Source organism: Athalia rosae, chromosome 3 (assembly GCF_917208135.1).
Source record: "Athalia rosae chromosome 3, iyAthRosa1.1, whole genome shotgun sequence".
Lineage (NCBI taxonomy): Eukaryota > Metazoa > Arthropoda > Insecta > Hymenoptera > Athaliidae > Athalia > Athalia rosae.
Window position 1 is genome coordinate 23,951,112 of NC_064028.1, and position 18,080 is coordinate 23,969,191.

The 18,080-nt window shown below is 42.8% G+C and overlaps 1 protein-coding gene across 2 annotated transcripts in view; it reads right to left on the bottom strand.

The window, feature by feature from the left end:
• LOC105686787 (nuclear receptor subfamily 4 group A member 2) overlaps positions 1 to 18,080 on the bottom strand; it is a 29,272-nt gene that overhangs the window by 4,115 nt on the left and 7,077 nt on the right. The window contains exons 2-7 of one of the 2 annotated variants that reach the window (XM_012401918.3): positions 4,030 to 4,367; positions 2,050 to 2,294; positions 1,413 to 1,802; positions 967 to 1,270; positions 569 to 877; positions 188 to 422 (exon numbers count right to left, since the gene is read on the bottom strand). In XM_012401918.3, the coding sequence (XP_012257341.2) occupies positions 188 to 422; positions 569 to 877; positions 967 to 1,270; positions 1,413 to 1,802; positions 2,050 to 2,294; positions 4,030 to 4,367 (1,821 nt within the window). The remainder of the gene's footprint in view (positions 1 to 187; positions 423 to 568; positions 878 to 966; positions 1,271 to 1,412; positions 1,803 to 2,049; positions 2,295 to 4,029; positions 4,368 to 18,080) is intronic. The other variant, XM_048651546.1, reaches the window with a different exon arrangement.

Sequence of the window (18,080 nt, forward strand, 5' to 3'; positions counted from 1 at the left end):
TGAATAAAGCATTGCAGGCAATTGGAAACAGCGAGTCAATCAATCTGTCAGCGGTCAGTCCGATAATGGGGTATACGTACGCACCGATACGTACGTATCTGATTTTTATTTTCTCTTTCTCTCATTCGCTCGTTTTTCGCTTCTCTTTTCACTCTACTCGGTTTCACATATTCCGTTGTACACTCACCTGTGACGAGGGTGAGAGCGCACAGGCATGAGAAGGCGCTTATGTCGACATCTAGACTATGAAGACCCTGGCAAAAATCTAAAATACCGTGCAACCAGTCACCAAAACTTCCAAGGCACTGGGCACGCGCTAATACAACACCGTTGCAGAAGGTCAATTGCGTTGCGTCCGATTTTGTCCTGTACGCAAGTCGCAATACGAATAGTTCGAGACTAGCCGATTGGAAGAGGAGCTCCTGGGGGAGAGAAAGCGGAGGAATAGTTTTCATTACTCGTACTTACGGTCTGTGTAACGGAAACTAGAAGAAAAAAGAAAGAAGAAAAAAAAAAAAAAAAACGAAACGAAAAGGAACGGATCGTACGATACGTTTTCAAATCTCACCTGATCTTCTCTCGAAAGTTCCGTGAAACCGGGTATCTTGTCGGCGAAATTTCTTATTACGTCCACCGAGGTCGTCAGGAGTCCGTAAAACTGTTGAATTTTTTCTGACTCGGTGACCGGTAATTCACCCGGTCCCGGTTCCCGGTATTGCGAATAATCCAGATTCGCAAGATCCGGCGTAGTGTCCAGATGCGCTCTGACCAGTGCGGTTATCAAAGAGACCGGTGGACTCGGCGGCGATTCTTGAGGTGACTTTGGCTTCGACGGAAGTCGTCCTCTGCGACCCTTGAGATCGTCCGTTCTGACCACCTGATACCGAGAGGAAAAAAAATTTCCAACGTCAAAAAAACCCACCCGACGTCGACGATCATTCTCGTCCAGTTCCTTTTTTCAATTACCTCTTTGACCATCCCGACCATCAGGCACTTTTGGAATCTACAAAACTGACACCTGTTCCTTCTTCGTTTGTCGACCGGACACGCTTTCTCAGCGAGGCATACGTATTTCGAACCTTTTTGTACGGTGCGTTTGAAAAATCCTTTGCAACCTTCGCAGGTACGAACTCCGTAATGTTGACAGGCCGCTGTGTCCCCGCATACGGCGCAAAGTTGGCTCGGGCTCGGTGGGGCGCGTTCACCGGTTCCAGGACTCGCCGAACCAACGGAACCGGAACCACCCCGTGGTTTAGGTGACTCGTTACTACTGCGTGGTTCGAAGAGAAACGTGAATAGAAAAAATACCGACGAACTCTGAATTTTCGTATCACGAGGATCGATCGACGACCGATAAAAAAAACTCGAAGTAGGAACGAGAAGGAAAATGAAGCAAAAAGTAAGCGACATACCTCGTAGATTCTGATCTCTGGAGTGGAAGACTCGCTCTTCCCTGTCTCGGCGTGACAGCTGCCGCGGTATGGAGATCAATTGGTACGTTTGTTGGCGGTGGTACCGGAGTCGTGGCCGCAGGACTGTACACCATTGGCATTGGCGAGTACTGAGGCTCCTGAGGAACGGGATTAGGCGTGGGAGTCTGCTCTTGTTGATAGTATCCCTGATGATGATGATGATGATGGTGATGATAGGATACCGCCGGGTTATAATCGGTATACGGTTGGCTCGAGTACACCGGATTGTTGTAACAGTCCTCGTCCATCTTTATACCGAGACCTTGTAACTCCTGCCTCGTGTATCGCTGCACCGTGTAAGTCTCCTGGAAACTCGGAAGCGGGGTCGGACTGAAACCGACAAAGGAATATCATCTATCTCCGGACCGTGGAAGGATGTCATCGTATAACGAATCGCCTCGACTCCACTCGACTCGACTCGAGTGCTGCACTTCTGGATGTTGAAACCGGAATGCCGCGACGTTAATTCACCCGATATCTCAATATCCCCGCGACCAAGATTATCGTCGACTTCGCACATTCGCCACCCCGTGAAATTATCTTAACTTTAAAACTTACGTCATCTTTTGATACTGACCTCAGAGAGTCGGCCTGAACGTCTCCAGGGATAATTTGGGGCACGTGTTGCGTTGAGTTATGATTTTGGGTATCCGGAGTGGTATTGGCGGCGTGTGCGGTCGTATTGTGATGATGATGATGATGGTGATTGCCAAGTTGCAATTCTGGGAAGGGGTCAAGTTCCTCTGACAAATGACCGGCGTCTATCGGGTCCGCGTACGGTGCCGTCAGGAGATCGGCGAAACTGCTACATCCGAAGGGGCTCTGAAAAAGGACGATCTGTCAATTCGAACCGCGACCAGAGGAATTGAGGAAAACCAAAAGCACGACAAAAAAAATAAATAAAAAGAAAGTTAAATGAACCAAGTATTTCGCGGGACGTACTGTTCGGCACGATCGACTGGATGGTTTTGACGTGAGCGACAGTAACTGTGGATCTGTCCCGCGCGTGTATTCGGATATTGAAGACCAGTCGAATTAATTCGCTCCTAAAACCGACCGGTACAAATTGTATAGGCGTGTGCAGCAATCGCGATGGTGAACGTGACATTTCACAAGAGCTAGTCGATCGGGTCTGAGGTCCGCGCCGGTATGAAGAAATCTAGAATCGAATCGAATCAAACAGAATCGAACGGAATCCGTCGTTTCATGTGCGCTCAAAATACTGGATCCGACAACCAGAATATCCACATGTCTCGAATCAATCGGGAGTCGCGATTAGACGAACCGCGAGGATCGTCGGCGACAGTTTTCGTTGACCGGCGTCATCGTCGTTTGCTTGAGAAAAAAATCAGCGAATCACACAAGGTCGAGGAAAGAGAGACGCCGATCTTTTTGCACAACTTTGCTACCGTAGCTCTCACCGATTCCTTTTGTAAATCTAATTATTATTATTATATCCGTCCGGGCACAAAGCAACCGGCCAAACGCGACCGAATGTTAGAAATGAAGAACGACCTCCAGATCGCCGATGAATATCAACACCCGTTTCGTACCTGGGGGCCTAGACTACAAAGTGAGCACCTGAGCAGAGGGCGGAGCTCCGGAAGACTCGGCGCAGAGACGTTGTGGAGAAACACGCCCCCGAAAAAAAAAAAAAAGGAAAAAAAGCTCACGGACCAAACTCCAACCCTTATCGAAGACCTTCGAGTTTCTAAAAGATTCCCATCATGCGTGGAGGTCGTCGGAATATATCGGAAATCCATATATTCAAAATGATCAAAGGCGAAGGATATCGCGCCTAGTGGTTGTTCAATTTTTTTTTGTCTCAAAAATAAAATGCATAAAGACTGAGGTGAAAAATCGATAGTGGGATCTGTCGTTTTTTCAATCGCATTTTCCTGAGACGCAGGATTCAGGAGGGGTGGAAAACGATCGGTTTCCGTTTCCTTCGGTAATTTCTCTCATCCTTTCGTTTGTTCGCCTGTCGCCACCCCTTCCTCCCCCGCCCCTCGCAATATTGTTACAACGTATTTTATAGACAACGTTAGCTCGTAGCAAGTATAAGCGTTTTTCACTGACTAAGGATATTCAATTTGCGTCGCGGTGGTTCCGCTACTGGCTGACATTTCCCTCATCGCTCCCTCGGGATCCGGACAACTCCGTCTGCCGAGCCGTGACTGCTCATTCTCTTTACTCTGTCATACTCCGTTCGCCACCTTCGCCGCTACGGCGACGGTTTCAACCCCCTACCACACCACCCCCCCCTTCAATAATTCATATTGTCCTCGATTGGATTTTTAGTGACCCGTTTACGGCCGATTATTATTATCATTATTATGATTATTATTATTATTATCATTATTATTATCACCATCGCGATGATCGTTGGTATTATTTTTATTACGCAACGGGTGATTAGCTGATGGGGTGGGGGAAAAATATGAATGCATCGAGAGACGCAGAAACGAAATTGATGAAATTCAAGGTGGGGTGAAAAAAATTCTAAACAAATTCCAAAGGATCCAAAATGTTTGTTTTTTTTTCTTTGGTTCTTTACCTGTGTCTGCAGCAGAAGCATACTTGAAGCGACGGTAAATGCTGTTGTGGTCGTTGCGGCGTTCGTGGCACCTGGATGATTTTGTCTTTGACCAGGTTGTAGGGTGACGGGAGTATTTTCATTAACTGTATTAGGAACTGGTACGGTATTCGTTAATAACGTTGGAGGAACGGGAACGGAAACAGAAACAGGAACAGGGAGAGGAACTGCGTTGCAAAGAACTGCTTGAGACTGTTGGACCGATTGGTCGCACTCGATCCTACTCGGAACGACAGATCCACTGTTACTGTTACTGTTGCTGTTTTCGCTGTCGCCGGTTACCGGGGAATGCAGCTGCCCTGAAACGAATAAATTTTCAATTCATCACAGCCAGCGAATTTAAAAAAATTATCGAACAAAATCGAAAGGAATGAAATCAATGTACAAGAACAACCCACAGTATCTGCAATAAACAGCCTGACTATCGTCCATCGTGGTCATTTCTCAAGATTAAATCCTTCCTGGGTTTTTTGCTTTTTTTAAAAAAAAATTGATCACCACAATCCTCACTTTCACGCGCAAAATGCAACTTTCTCATTCACAATTTGGAAATTCCTTTTTTTCGATTTTTTTCGATTTTTTTTCTCGTTTCAATTTTTTATAAAAACAACGAGAGATCGTTGTTGCGAGGACATGATGTAACGCAAAGTTTAGGGACCTCCAGTCGACTGGAGACCTAAGCGAACCATCCTGTCTAATATATAGAGGCGAGAAGACCCAAGGGAGGAGTGAAATCATTGGCATTTAAAATACTACCCCGTGTTCCGCACCCCACACCACACCAACACCCTATGACACCGGCTATGCAGAAGAAGCAGCAGCAACAGCGGTACGATTATTATACCGAGAATATCACCCCGCGAGTCTTCGGGCAGTGAAAAAAAATTAAAGAGAGAGAGCGAGCGCTTCTCAAGGGTTGGATAATTCGATTCTAGTTTTTTTTTTTTTTTTTCTTCTTTTCATTTTCATATTTTTTGTATATTATCGGAGAAAAACATGTAGGTAGCTATATTCGTTACGAAAGGAAGGAAGGAAGGAAGGAAGGAATTAGACGGGATTCAACAGTAGTAAATGGGAAGTGGCAACAACAGTGAAAAGGTTTTTAAACGCCCCTTGTCTATTGTTGCCCCACGATCATCATCGGGATGATTTAGTGCCCGAGTTAGGAATGAAAAAGAACCTGGAACAAGCGATCCTCCCGTAGGAAACTTGACACCGTATAATATCGTCCCCTAGGCCATAACTCGATGAAGATACGATCTCAGAAATCAGATCAGATAGTCACGGTTACGATCACATTCAATCCACTTATTGTGATCTATAGGTAAGGCTGGATTTCGAGTGTGCGTTGTCCAGCGAATCTCTTTTTATTTCCTCTACTCTCCTCTCGTATCGTTCGTACGTAACGAAGAATTACCAAAAATTCAATATATTCGACGAACTGACGACCGCGCGAGATATTCTTCGGACGAGACGAAACGTTGCAGACTCGTGTCTTTCTTTCTGTTTTTTTTTTTTTTTCATCAAGTTCCGAAACACGAAACCGATCTGGAATTCGATCGCATCATTCCCCGCGTAACTCTCGCAAGCGTTGAGTAATCCGGGCATTTGTATCGGTAAATTTTAACACGGAAAACAAAAAGACAGAAAGAATATTCCATACGGGGTCGATTCAACCGGACCCCCGTACCCGTGTACACAATAAATTCCGGTTGTACCGGCGCCACGCGTCACACCCACGGTGATCAAAGCCACGCCTCTTCACGTGCCATAAGTCTGCAGGTGAACCTTATACGCGATGTGCCGTACACGGATGGAACTCGCATATCACAAGCGATTGTCCTCCGTTTAAATTTACACGCAACTCGGCTTCCGATATCGACGGACTTTAGAGTTTCGACGCGGCGCGCACCGCGAAATCGGCACACGACGATCGATCACGATGAAAAGTGGATGTCGCGAAAAGTTTTACCCTTTGAAAAATAGACGAAAAATGAAAATCGGACTCGATCGTTACGGTCGATGAATTCGTGGTAACGATTATCAGCGTCTTCCCACAATCTCGGGCAAAAACGGAGAGCGCCGTTTCAGTTTGTCGGTTGGCTTTTTTATTTCACTTATATACGTATACACGCGTATTTCTTTTGCTCCTGTAATTGCTCGTCGTGGCCTACATACATGCGTAGGTACGTATCTGGACGGGCGGCGGTTTGGCTGTACGCGTACGATTACAGCCGCATCCGTAAGCTAGTTTGTAAGAAAAATATCTGCCACCATATTCGAGGAACACATGTGGTTTTTCGACACGTCCTCCCATCGTAATGCGTCGAGCCGCCGATCCGAGGAGTCGAATTCAACTCGTCCGATGATGATTACGTCTCCCCGAAAAAGAGATGAAAAGAAATGTAAGAAGCCTTTGGTTTTTTTCCATCGACTAAAAATATCGTCGCGCGTTACAGAGGTCTTCAAACTTTTTCAAACAGATACAAGTAACACAGTGGTTGTGAACTAACAACTTGGAACTTAAGTAAACTTGTAAGTTGATGCATTTTTGATGATGCCTGTCATCGTGCCGCTAAACGGTGATGACATTTTATTCGATTACTGATTGGCTGAGGGGTCAACGTTCAATTTTTCAAATGTCTCAGCTAAATGCTAAATAATTTATGGTTCGATCAATTAAATCAAAAATTGAACCAAAAAAAAGCCGAGCTTTGAAATTGATCGAGTTATCGCCAATTTTTCGCTTTTTAGAGCAGAAAAATCGAGATATCTCGAAGGGAAAAAATCGTAGCTCATTTTGGCCAACGGATTCGTGTTCCTGAGGTCTACGAGGGAGTTAAGTAGCCACGGGCGCGCGGTTTGTTGTGGGGCGTCACCTCTGCTCAGCCCCGAAGGTGACGTCTCACAACAAAGCGCTGCGCTGCTGACTACGCTGACTCCAGCAAAGCTCGGGCTCGTTGGTAAATTGCAGAATTCGAATATTTCGACCCACGCACGAATTGCGACGAATCAAAGTGGGTCTACGACTAAAACCAATCGATGTGTCTGATAATTTTTCTGCTCCCAACAGCGAATAATTGATAATTACTCGATCGATTGCATGAGTAGATGATTCTGGCTTTCAGATTTGGATTCCTGAGCTGATTATACGTAAGATTGCCCTTGAGAAGCCAAAAAAAAAATCGATTTTTGGGTCGAAAGTAAAGTACTTTAAAAATTGATTGTATTACACTTTTCCGACGTATTTTGACCTCAGGAATCCAAATCTGGAAGAAAAATTGACCTGTCTCTAAAATTGACCGAGTTATCGCCAATTTTCAGCTTTTCGGGGTCAAAAATAAAAAATTGATTTTTTAGTCTATCTTGATGTAATTTGAGCTCAGGAATCCAGAACTGGAAGAAAAATTGATCAATCTTCAAAAATGACCGAGTTATCTTCATTTTTTCGCATTTTTCGGTACAAATTTGAAGATATCTCGAAGGGAAAAAATCGTAGCTCAATTTGGACGACGGATTCGTGTTCCTGAGGTCAAAATACATAAGAAAAGTGCCATACGATCGATTTTTAAAAATAAAAATTTTTGGTCAAAATTTGAAAAAATCGTAAGGGGTACCCCTTGGAAAAATCTCAAATTTTGACCAAAAATTTTTATTTTTTAAAATTGATCGTATGGCACTATTCTCATGTATTTTGACCTCAGGAACACGAATCCGTTGTCCAAATTGAGCTACGATTTTTTCCCTTCGAGATATGTCCATTTTTATGGTAAAAAATGCGAAAAAATGAGGATAACTCGGTCATTTCTGCAGATAGATCAATTTTTCTTTCGGATTCGGATTCCTGAGCTCAAATTACATCAAGATAGACTAAAAAATCAATTTTTTATTTTTGACCCCGAAAAGCTGAAAATTGGCGATAACTCGGTCAATTTTAGAGACAGGTCAATTTTTCTTCCAGATTTGGATTCCTGAGGTCAAAATACATAAGAAAAGTGCCATACGATCAATTTAAGAGAATAAAAAATTCCGCCCAAAATTTGAAAATTTTCCAAGGGGTACCCCTTGGAGTTTTTTCAATTTTTGGGTAAAAAATTAACATTCATTTTTTTCCGGGGTCTTCTATGCGATTTTAATTTTTTTTTTTTGATCTCAGGAATCCGATTTCCAAAGCTAAATTAATCTATCTATAAAATTGATCGAGTTATCGCCAGCTTTTCGCTTTTTGGAGCAACAGACGTGTGAAATATAATCGTATGAAATTAAAAAATAATTACATGGCATAAATCCAAACGACGAAGGAATGCTAGTGCAAGATAAAAAGACGAACTGAAAATGCATAATAAATTTTATTTTTTTCCCCTCAAACTTGGAGGACGTCAAGGACCCGTAAGCCGGATGCTGCTATATATGCGACGGTTGACTGTTTCAGGTTCTTCTTCCTGGTTTATTAACTATGCAACCAATCAATCATCGCAGTAATTTAATGATCGGTATTGCGATTATTACCACATAACCTTATACCTCTAATGCCTTAAGTTACGGCTTCTGCAATCGGCCTTCGACTACATCAGTTGCATAGCGGGAAGCATTTCCTATACCTACTCATCTCATTATAATTATGACGCGTTAAAATGCATTAACTCGTGAAAAAAGAACAAAACATTCAAAGAGATAGATATTTTGACACCGATAGATCGGTATATGCTTTTTCCACATGGTATACTACAGCCCGCGCTGTGATGGAAATAATCACCGATCATCGTTCGAATAATTAGATATCGGTTATGAATGGCGATCTTGTATCGAATACCGATACCCGTGTATGGATCAATTTTATTTGTATCGATCCTCGAATGTATATCTGGGGTACCGGTAGTCACCTACACAACACATCTACACCTATATAATATTCACGTGTAGTTTGAGCGCATGCAGAGATTAATTGTCGATGATATCGGCGATACCGATCCGTTGCGAGATAAGAAAACTTCTTAAAAACTTCGGCTCGATCAAACCACGCGTTATACTTGTACCCACTGTTACCGTACACAGTGCGACTACCGTTCGAATTATTATTACGAAAGAATTGTATCGATCGTATACAACATAGGCGTAGCTCCCGATTTCCGGTTTTCTAGCGATCGGTTATACGAACGTATTAACGTGCATAAAAAACGGCATTAAAAAGTCGAAACCTATAATATTGAGAAAAAGTTAAAGCGACCGGTGAATCGGTGTTAAATTTTGATTACCCTCGATACCACTCCATACATCTCCTGCGCAAGGAAATCGGTTACAGGTATTATATACATACGAAATTCGAAATTTACCAAGATGAATGATTACCCCTTGGATGGTAATTACGTTGCGCGTGGTCTGAAATTCGCTGCGGGACGTTTCTAATCTCGAGAAATGGAATGAAATCAAAAAACAAAAAATTCCATCGAGTGAAAATCCGAAAAAAAAATAAATAAATAATCAAAGTTATCAATGATAATACCTGGAGGTATTCAAGGAGCAGCAACTCGTCGGGTTGTGATATGGATGTCAAGGATATTAGGAAGGCCTACGGGAATAGATTTCTTAATTAATTCGTATAGAGAATCTTGTCCACGCCCTTGGCATAATATCAAGGAGATCTACGAAAAAGGAAAAAAAAAATATTACATATTTCACGAAAAATAAGAAGAGAAGAAAAAAAGCGGATCCATGCGGCACGAAAAAAGAAGATTAACACATACTTGTACGTATGTAGTGCGCACGAAACATGGAAAAATATCCGCAATGAGCCGTAAGAAAATTTTATCCCAAAACGACGTGAGAAAAAAAGTAACTGGAATAAAAATCTCCGTCGAGGGATCAGTTCGTAAAACGTCTGATCTGTGAGTTTGGTACAGTGTCGCGTGTATCTGCTTATATTTAATAATAATATACAGATACAGATATGTATATCAGTTATAAATGTACACGCGATGTCCGATATATTAAAAGCGGGCACACCGTAGGAGCGGGATGGGGGAAGTAGGTCGACGAGAGTAAAATGTTGTCAGTCAAGTCTTCGGGCGCCGGGAGATAAACGGATTCGTGCATCGCAACCCATACACGAATTCAACATGGTGTGGTATACGCACGTTATGTTAGTACATACTTATGTACTAACATATGTATCGTATGTGTAGCTCAAATCACATTGAAAGGAAAAAACGGAGCAAGATGAGAAAAAAGAGAAACAGAAATTATAAAAAAAAGGCATAATTCACAAAAACGACAACCCTCGGCGTAATTGCGAAAGCCATCCGTCGAATCGATGGAATCAATTATTAGAAAAAAATAAATGAGTAAAAAAAAAAAAATCAAGCTACATAGATATGAATTTTTGTTTCGTTTTTTTCATTTTATTTTTTTCTTTTATCACTGGTCGATTTACTACTTTCCGATTCTGCAGAAGTCTGTACGGTGTATCGAGGCAATTACTGTTCAAGTCGTAAGAATTATCGAACGCGTGCGTTTCGCTGCACACGTACCTATATATAACGTTCGGGTGCAATGTGGACAGCTGGTATACTTTTTTGTAATTATTTTTTTTTTCTCCTCGTTTTTATCATTTATGCATGAACGTCTGCGTGCCACACGCAATTTTTTTTCTCCACACCGTGTACAAATATATATTCGATTATTTATTTATTTTTTTATCCGGTGCGGTTACGCCGATCGGATTCAAAATTGTATCGAGTGTAGACGGATTGATAGACGGATTTATTGATTGATTGGTCGACTGATTGCCGTTCTATACTCTTCTTCTTGGTCGATTCGACACCGCGCGGTTTATGGACTCCCACGCTTCCGTATCAATGTATATACCTAAGTATATTGTATAGATACGAGAAAAACAGCACATATAATGCATTATTACGTCGAGCATTGCGCGGGTACATTGACTCCAGAAGGGGGGTGGAGAAAAAATAGAAAACAACGTAGAAAAGAATGAAACTATATATATATATTTTATGTAGTTACTTCGGAACTGCGATTGCGAGATGTGCTGTACAGTACGTGCGATCGACCGCTTGGAATTATAACTTAATCTATGTATAGACGGGCAAGATATATTAAGAGAAATTGAAGAGGACACGGTAAAAGCTTATATAGGTATATTATAATACAGCCGGTGATCCGCAGTATGAATATAGGTAGCGAGTGATCGGGAAAGGGTTTGACAGGGGGTCCGAAGTAACAACGTGTGTCCTTATAAAGTTGCTCCTTCGATCGCCCCGATTGACCTTAGTATATAAACCGATCCATACCGTGGGAGCAGATGCTGCAGGTTAAACTCATTGTGCGCTCGAGCCATTCCATTTTGAAACAGATTCTTACCACTTCTTTTTTACCTACAGGTACGTGTATACGTAAAGACTTCGTATTTTATACCGTGGAAACTGTGCGGAGAGTAACCGACGCGGCGTCAACGTGTTGCCCGCAGCGAGAGCCGTATCCCAGGCATTGAAATCACCGAAGATTCAGACCACGCGTCCTACCTAGGAGAGCGCGGGGCTACGGCTACGGCCCGCGCACTTCGTCAATACGAGCTCGACTACGTTTACGAGATAAACGAACGGATGTGATTTCTGGCGTCTTCGATGAAAATAAGATGTGTTTAAATGAGAGAGGCGCGAGATCAGAAAAATTAATTTAACGTATATTATAATTCGGAGTACAATATTTCACCGCAGTGAAACTCACGAGCCGCCACTTTCGAATATCTTTCCAAAGAGATCTATTAATAGTCTTTTGTTTGTTTTCTTTTTTCTTTGCTCAGTTTTTTTTCAGTGGGTGGTAACCGGTTACACGTTCAAATTGTTAATCAGATCGTCGAATTGATTTCGTAGGGGAAAAAACTGGAGATTAAAAAAAAATAAAAATAAGGAGAAAGAAACCAATAACTGTGTCAACTTGGATATGAGTGTTCGCACCCTTGATACACATTCGCTTTCTAGATTACCTGGTTAATTTTTACCCTGAAACGAGCTGCTGATATATACAGATCGTGTGCGGTGTATGGCATTGTATTCGTGAATATATGTAAGTTTATTTTAAACGCACAGTCAGATATGTCCGACTACCAGAGTCTTTCTTCAGACTTACGTATTACACACGCCTTTCCCCGACGCATTGATATGTAGGTAGCCGGTACATACGTATGCCTATATATATATATGTATATATATATATAAGTAATACGTAAGATAGGTAGTACGGACAGATGATTAGTTGCCCATCCTCTCACTCTCAGCAGGGATTCCAGGGAATAGGAATAGGATTCCGCACGGCGGCCGCAGCGGTGTATTTTCTGTGTGTATAACACGAGTAAAATAAAATGCCCTTCGAATTCCGATTTCCTTGTACTGCATATTCCAGTTGAACGTCTAAATTAAAACGGCAGTAGCCCCGCGCCGCGTTTCTTTCGAACGAAAGAAAGCGGGGGGGATAAAAAATGTGAAATAAGAACAAGACGGACGTCGCATCCATCGATCACCGGACAAATTCCTGTATAGGTAGGTATATACCAGCTGCAAATATATGTTCGTTGCGACGCGGGGACGACGATGATGCCGATGTTGATAATGATGATGCTCAGCTTGCCCCGTAGTGTCCAACGGTTACGAACCGTGGATGGGAACCCGCGCTTATATACCAACGAGCACCGGCTAGTTGCGGCTGTACAAGATGTGAGAAACGTTGGCCCCAATTAGCGGCTTTTGCTTGGCTAGCTTTGGTTGGGTTGCCTCTGGCTCGCGGCACGGTGCAGTCACCATGCCATGAGGGAAAGGATCTCCGACGGGGTCATCATCTCCCTGCACACTGGGTACATACATCCCAACCGTGCATATCGCGCAGCGTAGTACGGGCGCGCGATCGCCGATCCTCCGCTTACCCATAACGTTTATTTTCTCCATCGTTCGACAATCTCGCATTTTATTGCATACGGACGAACGATCGAATCGCTGCGGCTACTTCGACGCGTCCGCGAGACGCCGCCAAAATTCGCGGGTCGAAATACTCGAAGACGACTGTCCGCTTTAGAGTCGAATTGTTGATGAATTACTTCGCCCATTGCACATCGCCGTCATTACGCATTGTACGTGGCGGTCGTGCGAACCCAACGGCGAGGCAATTAATTGCGTATATCCCCTGCCGCAATAATGAGATCGGTACGGACGAAACGCATGTTAACGCGCCTATTATTACGTCAGGCTAAAAAAGAAAGAAAGACGAAAGAAATACTTCCACTTGCGCAACGTTGGGTCGAGTAGGGATTTTTGAAAAAAATTATAACAAAAATGATTATTTTACAAGAGGCGTAAGCTTCGAGCGAGATCTTCAACGATTATGGATAATTTATGATTATTTGTATAGCATCATTAGATTTATTTACAAAAATACGATCGATCGGTGATAATATCGGACTGGTTTTTTTTTCGTCGGTTTAACGCGATCTTCGCTCAAAAATATGGAGATACGGGAATATCGCAAGGTCGATCTCGAGATTCGCGTATCAAATTGGGATAAACTTGATTTATAGAGTTTTGCAATTCTCGAACGCTCTTGAATCTTGATGAGGGGATACCTCGGTAAAACAACGAACGAATCTACCTCCGTATCTCCCCGTAATCGCCCGCGAAACAATCGACGCCATCGAATTCATCCAGCGATCCTTCGACGTCGCGCATCCGTCGCGCAAATCTCGTGTTCGTTAACCCCCTCTTAATTATCGCGAGCCGTTAAACCGCGGCACCATCGGCGTCAGCGTGGTTAATTCTAATCTGCTCGGTCTCATAGTCGATTGCCTCGATTACCTGGATCGCCTCGCCTAGCCCCGCTACGCCGCCCGCTAGATTTCAGCTCGGTTTTACGTTGGCCTAGCACACTCTCGTGTTCTCTTGCTTTCGACTGGCGAGGTGAACGAGGTCGGCTGATCGATTTACGGGAGTTGCCGGCCGCCTCGCCGACGACGACGATGCGAGGCGGCGATGATCCACGAATTTCGTACAAAGATCCATCGATCGACGACAGTTTCGAGGCGCCGAGGCGTTCGCAATTATACACATTACGATCGCATTAATTCGCCAAATTTTCGCAACCGTACGGCAGATGTGTGAGAGAAAAAAAAAAAAAGCGCGCGCGCGAAAATTGCTCAACAACGATTCGATTTCAGGGTAGCCGCGCGCGATGAGACCGGCGAAGAGAGGTACGACCGTCGTCGAAGAAGAGAAACAAAAGTTGGAAAAAGAGAAAAAAAAAACAAAAAAACGTTGATACGGGTAACAGAAATAAATTCGAAACTGTAGATCGGAGGGAATTTAGAAATCCGTAATAGCTATAGGTTGATAGTATAGCACAAAGACGACGACCTTGATTCCTACGAGCCGTAGAGACCGATTGTGAACCGTATAGAAGCAGATACGGAGACCCGATCACATCATCAGTATGCGGAGATGTGGGCGCGGAATAGACGGGGCAAACCAACTAACGTCACCTCAACGACCCGAAGAAATCGTCTATGTGGGACTATTACAACGATTAGTTCGAAAATTGTCAAGTATACCGAAAAAAAAAAAGGAATCAAAAACAATCGACCGATCTGAGTTTAAAATTGTTTGTTCTCTTCTGGTTTTTTATTCGAATAAATTAAACTTCGAAGATCGTAGGTAATATCTACGCGTACATGGGTGGGTATGCGCGCACTCCGACGGTGGATATCGCTAATTCTTTCTTTTCTCATTCCTCGTTTTCATTTTTCCATTTGTTTCGTGAAGCTATTATTTTTCAGAGTGACACGCGATTCACATTCGAAGTAAGCGCTCCTCGTTCCTCGGTATATTTCGCCCCGTGCATACCAATGTCGTTTGGGTATATACGAAATTATAGACGGTCGTTAGCCGTCGACTGATCCGCTCTTCGGATTACAGGTATATAAATCTAACGTAGCTCGCGGGAGAAATCGCAATAAGAATTCCTGTATAACGTAGGTAGACGAGATTTACAACAGCACTAAAAATTATCCCGGCCACCGGATACACCGAAACTCATCCCGGTCGCTGCTACTCAGCAGCCCACCGAAATGTGCGAACCAGGTCTCTGTGGCCTACGGCTGCCAAACTTCAATCTTGGTCATCGGTCGCGTAAACAAAATTAATCGTAACCACGGGCCACCACCCTTTCGTCGCAATGATGCTCCAGTTCCGGTTGTTGACCCCCGCGGACCAGCATGACAAACTTCCACGCGCATTTTGCTTTCTTATTCGAATTTGACCGCGAGGGAACTCGGCGGGGCCACCGACGCGATCCTGACCATTGTAACCCCGGGCCACCGAGTGCGTGGATTATCGGTCATTCGGATTGTTGAATAGGCGAAGACTGCTTCGATCCGTTCGAACGATTTGATCGCGCTTATTATGCGACGACGATTACCGTTCACATGTGAAAAGACTGCGCAAAAGTAGAAGGGAGAAAAAAAAACAGATTGAATAATTATAACGATTGTCAGAGCACGATCAATTATGTCCGGAGTCCCGCGTGCAGTACACTTACGTAGCGTACCTTTTACCAACACACAGTTGACGCAGTATAAAGTTAAGCGTTATGTAAATACATTAACCACGAGGCTACCGGTCTAAGCCTTTAAACATTGCGGAAGATTTGACTCTCCGTAAACAAAATAATGCCATTAACCGCGTCCGTAATGATGATGGTACGTATAATGGTAATTGAAAGAAAGTAGTCATTCATACTTGCAACGCCTCGTCGTGCGTACGTAACTATTATACTTGCGTACGTCGTATAAACGATCGTAATTACCGAGATCAATTAATCATCCGACAGATCGTTCGAATCGACGAATCGGAACCGGGGACCGCGATACACCTGCACTGTAACACCGTTTCCGTTTGAAAAGAGAAGGAAAAAATGAGAAAAAACAAAGAAAAACGACGTCAGCGGTCGCCAAAATTGAATGGTATCATTGTCGGAGTAAATCGGTCGTTCTGCGGCGGCCCACACAACGGGTGGTACGCCTTCGAGTAATGGTATGTAATAAGTTAAACCTCACCCACACTTTGGCGCGTGAATGTATATACGGGGTGCCCCTGTAGTTATCGACTGTCCGGACAGGTTTTGACTTCTTGGGCATTCGCTCCTTGTGGATACAAGAGTTTTGATCGTGAGACGTTAGGATGTATACGTACGTGTGTGTGCGAGTAAACGTGAGGCACACACCGGTGCGACACTTGTGAACCTCATGTACCGGATTTCGAATGAACGTTCATTCGAATTCCCTCGCGTTCCCTTGGAATAGGCAAATAGTTAGATGTGAAATACAAACACACCCGTACGCGTTTGAATACCGCGCACACCAACAAACGATAATATGGTGAATAATTTCACGCGTGCGCGGTTATCTCAAGTCCACTCTGCAATTTCGCATTCAGGATAAAATTGACAATGTGGAAATAATAATTATAAAATAACTCGTTGAACACGCCTGCACGGACGTACGCACGTACCCGTATACTTCGATATTATTCTTTCTTCCGGTGGAAATTGCGAGAAAAAATTTTTTCTTTTCAATTACATTTGGCAAATATTTTGAGTATAACGCGACAAAGAATTTTTTTTCGTTATTAATTTGAAATTTAGAAAAAGAGAGAAGCTAACGCGAATTGTGATGTATACGTGCGGATGATGTTAGCTAGATAATTTTCTGAAGGTCGCGATTTTCGGGTTCCGCTTACCATATCGCCTTGAAATGTCCGCCTAAAATTCTGCGCGGGTTTAAATTGCAATAAAATAAATAAATACGATAGCGATTTTAGCATACATATACGTAAGTACGTTACGTACGTATAACACACGTGTAGGTATACCCGCAAACCGAATCTCCTCCTCCTCCGAATCCGATCGCGATTTTTTCTTTCCTCTTCTTTTATTCTTTTTTTGCTTTCTTCTGGTATCGGTAAAACGCAACGCGCGGTATAAACGAGCTATGCGCGAGAGCGATTAAGAGAGAATGGTCATCGTTTCGGTTCGGTCAATAAATTAAACATTTTATCTTTATAATAAGCAAATTTACCATAATTCCAGAAGTCGTCGAAACGTATAACTTGGTTAGGCTATATACATTACATGTATAATTAAATACGTATACACGTACGGCGTATCCCATACATTGATAAATTTATAAATTCTGGAATCCGTTATTTTTTTTAAATCTGTCATCATACCGTCAGAAATGACCTCGTTTTAATCGAAATCGGTTTGTAAATAATAATAGTTTATAATCCTACATATATATGACTTGCTCAATCGCTACGTGGCAATATAATTTTGAAAAATAGATTAATTCATCTGAAAAAATCATCGCCTCTTCTTTCCACGACCCTCACGAATTTTAATCTCTCGATAATACACCCATCTAAAAATCCTCGTCCATTCGTTACTAGATGAATAATCGATAATTACACGTTCATATGAAAAAGAATTATATAAATATCCTACAATCAATTTCCCCCGTCTTAACGAACTTGAAATTTATGTCTTAATTAATTTTCTACTTCATCCCGTAAGCGTGAAAGAGGTAAAGAGGGGGGCGGGGCCCGAATTTCACAAATACGTTACTGTCTTCGAATTATCTTTAAGAGGTGTTTTTTTTTTTTTTTTTTTTTTTCAACATATACCTGCGAGCAATGAGTATGAACTATTGCTATACATGCCTATCCCAGAATTAGTGTACGACCTGGTGTATAGTGTAATATTCTCGTGAAGCGGGGCGCGAGTAGAGATAGTTGAGAAAGTTAGGGAATAAAATAAACTTATAATACATATCTTCCCGAAGGCATATAGGTACGTATACACGTATAAATCCATGCACATACATAGGTACGGTGTGTAATACGTATAAATGTATATATATATATATATAAAAGCGGTCGAACGATGTCTATTATACGAAGCCT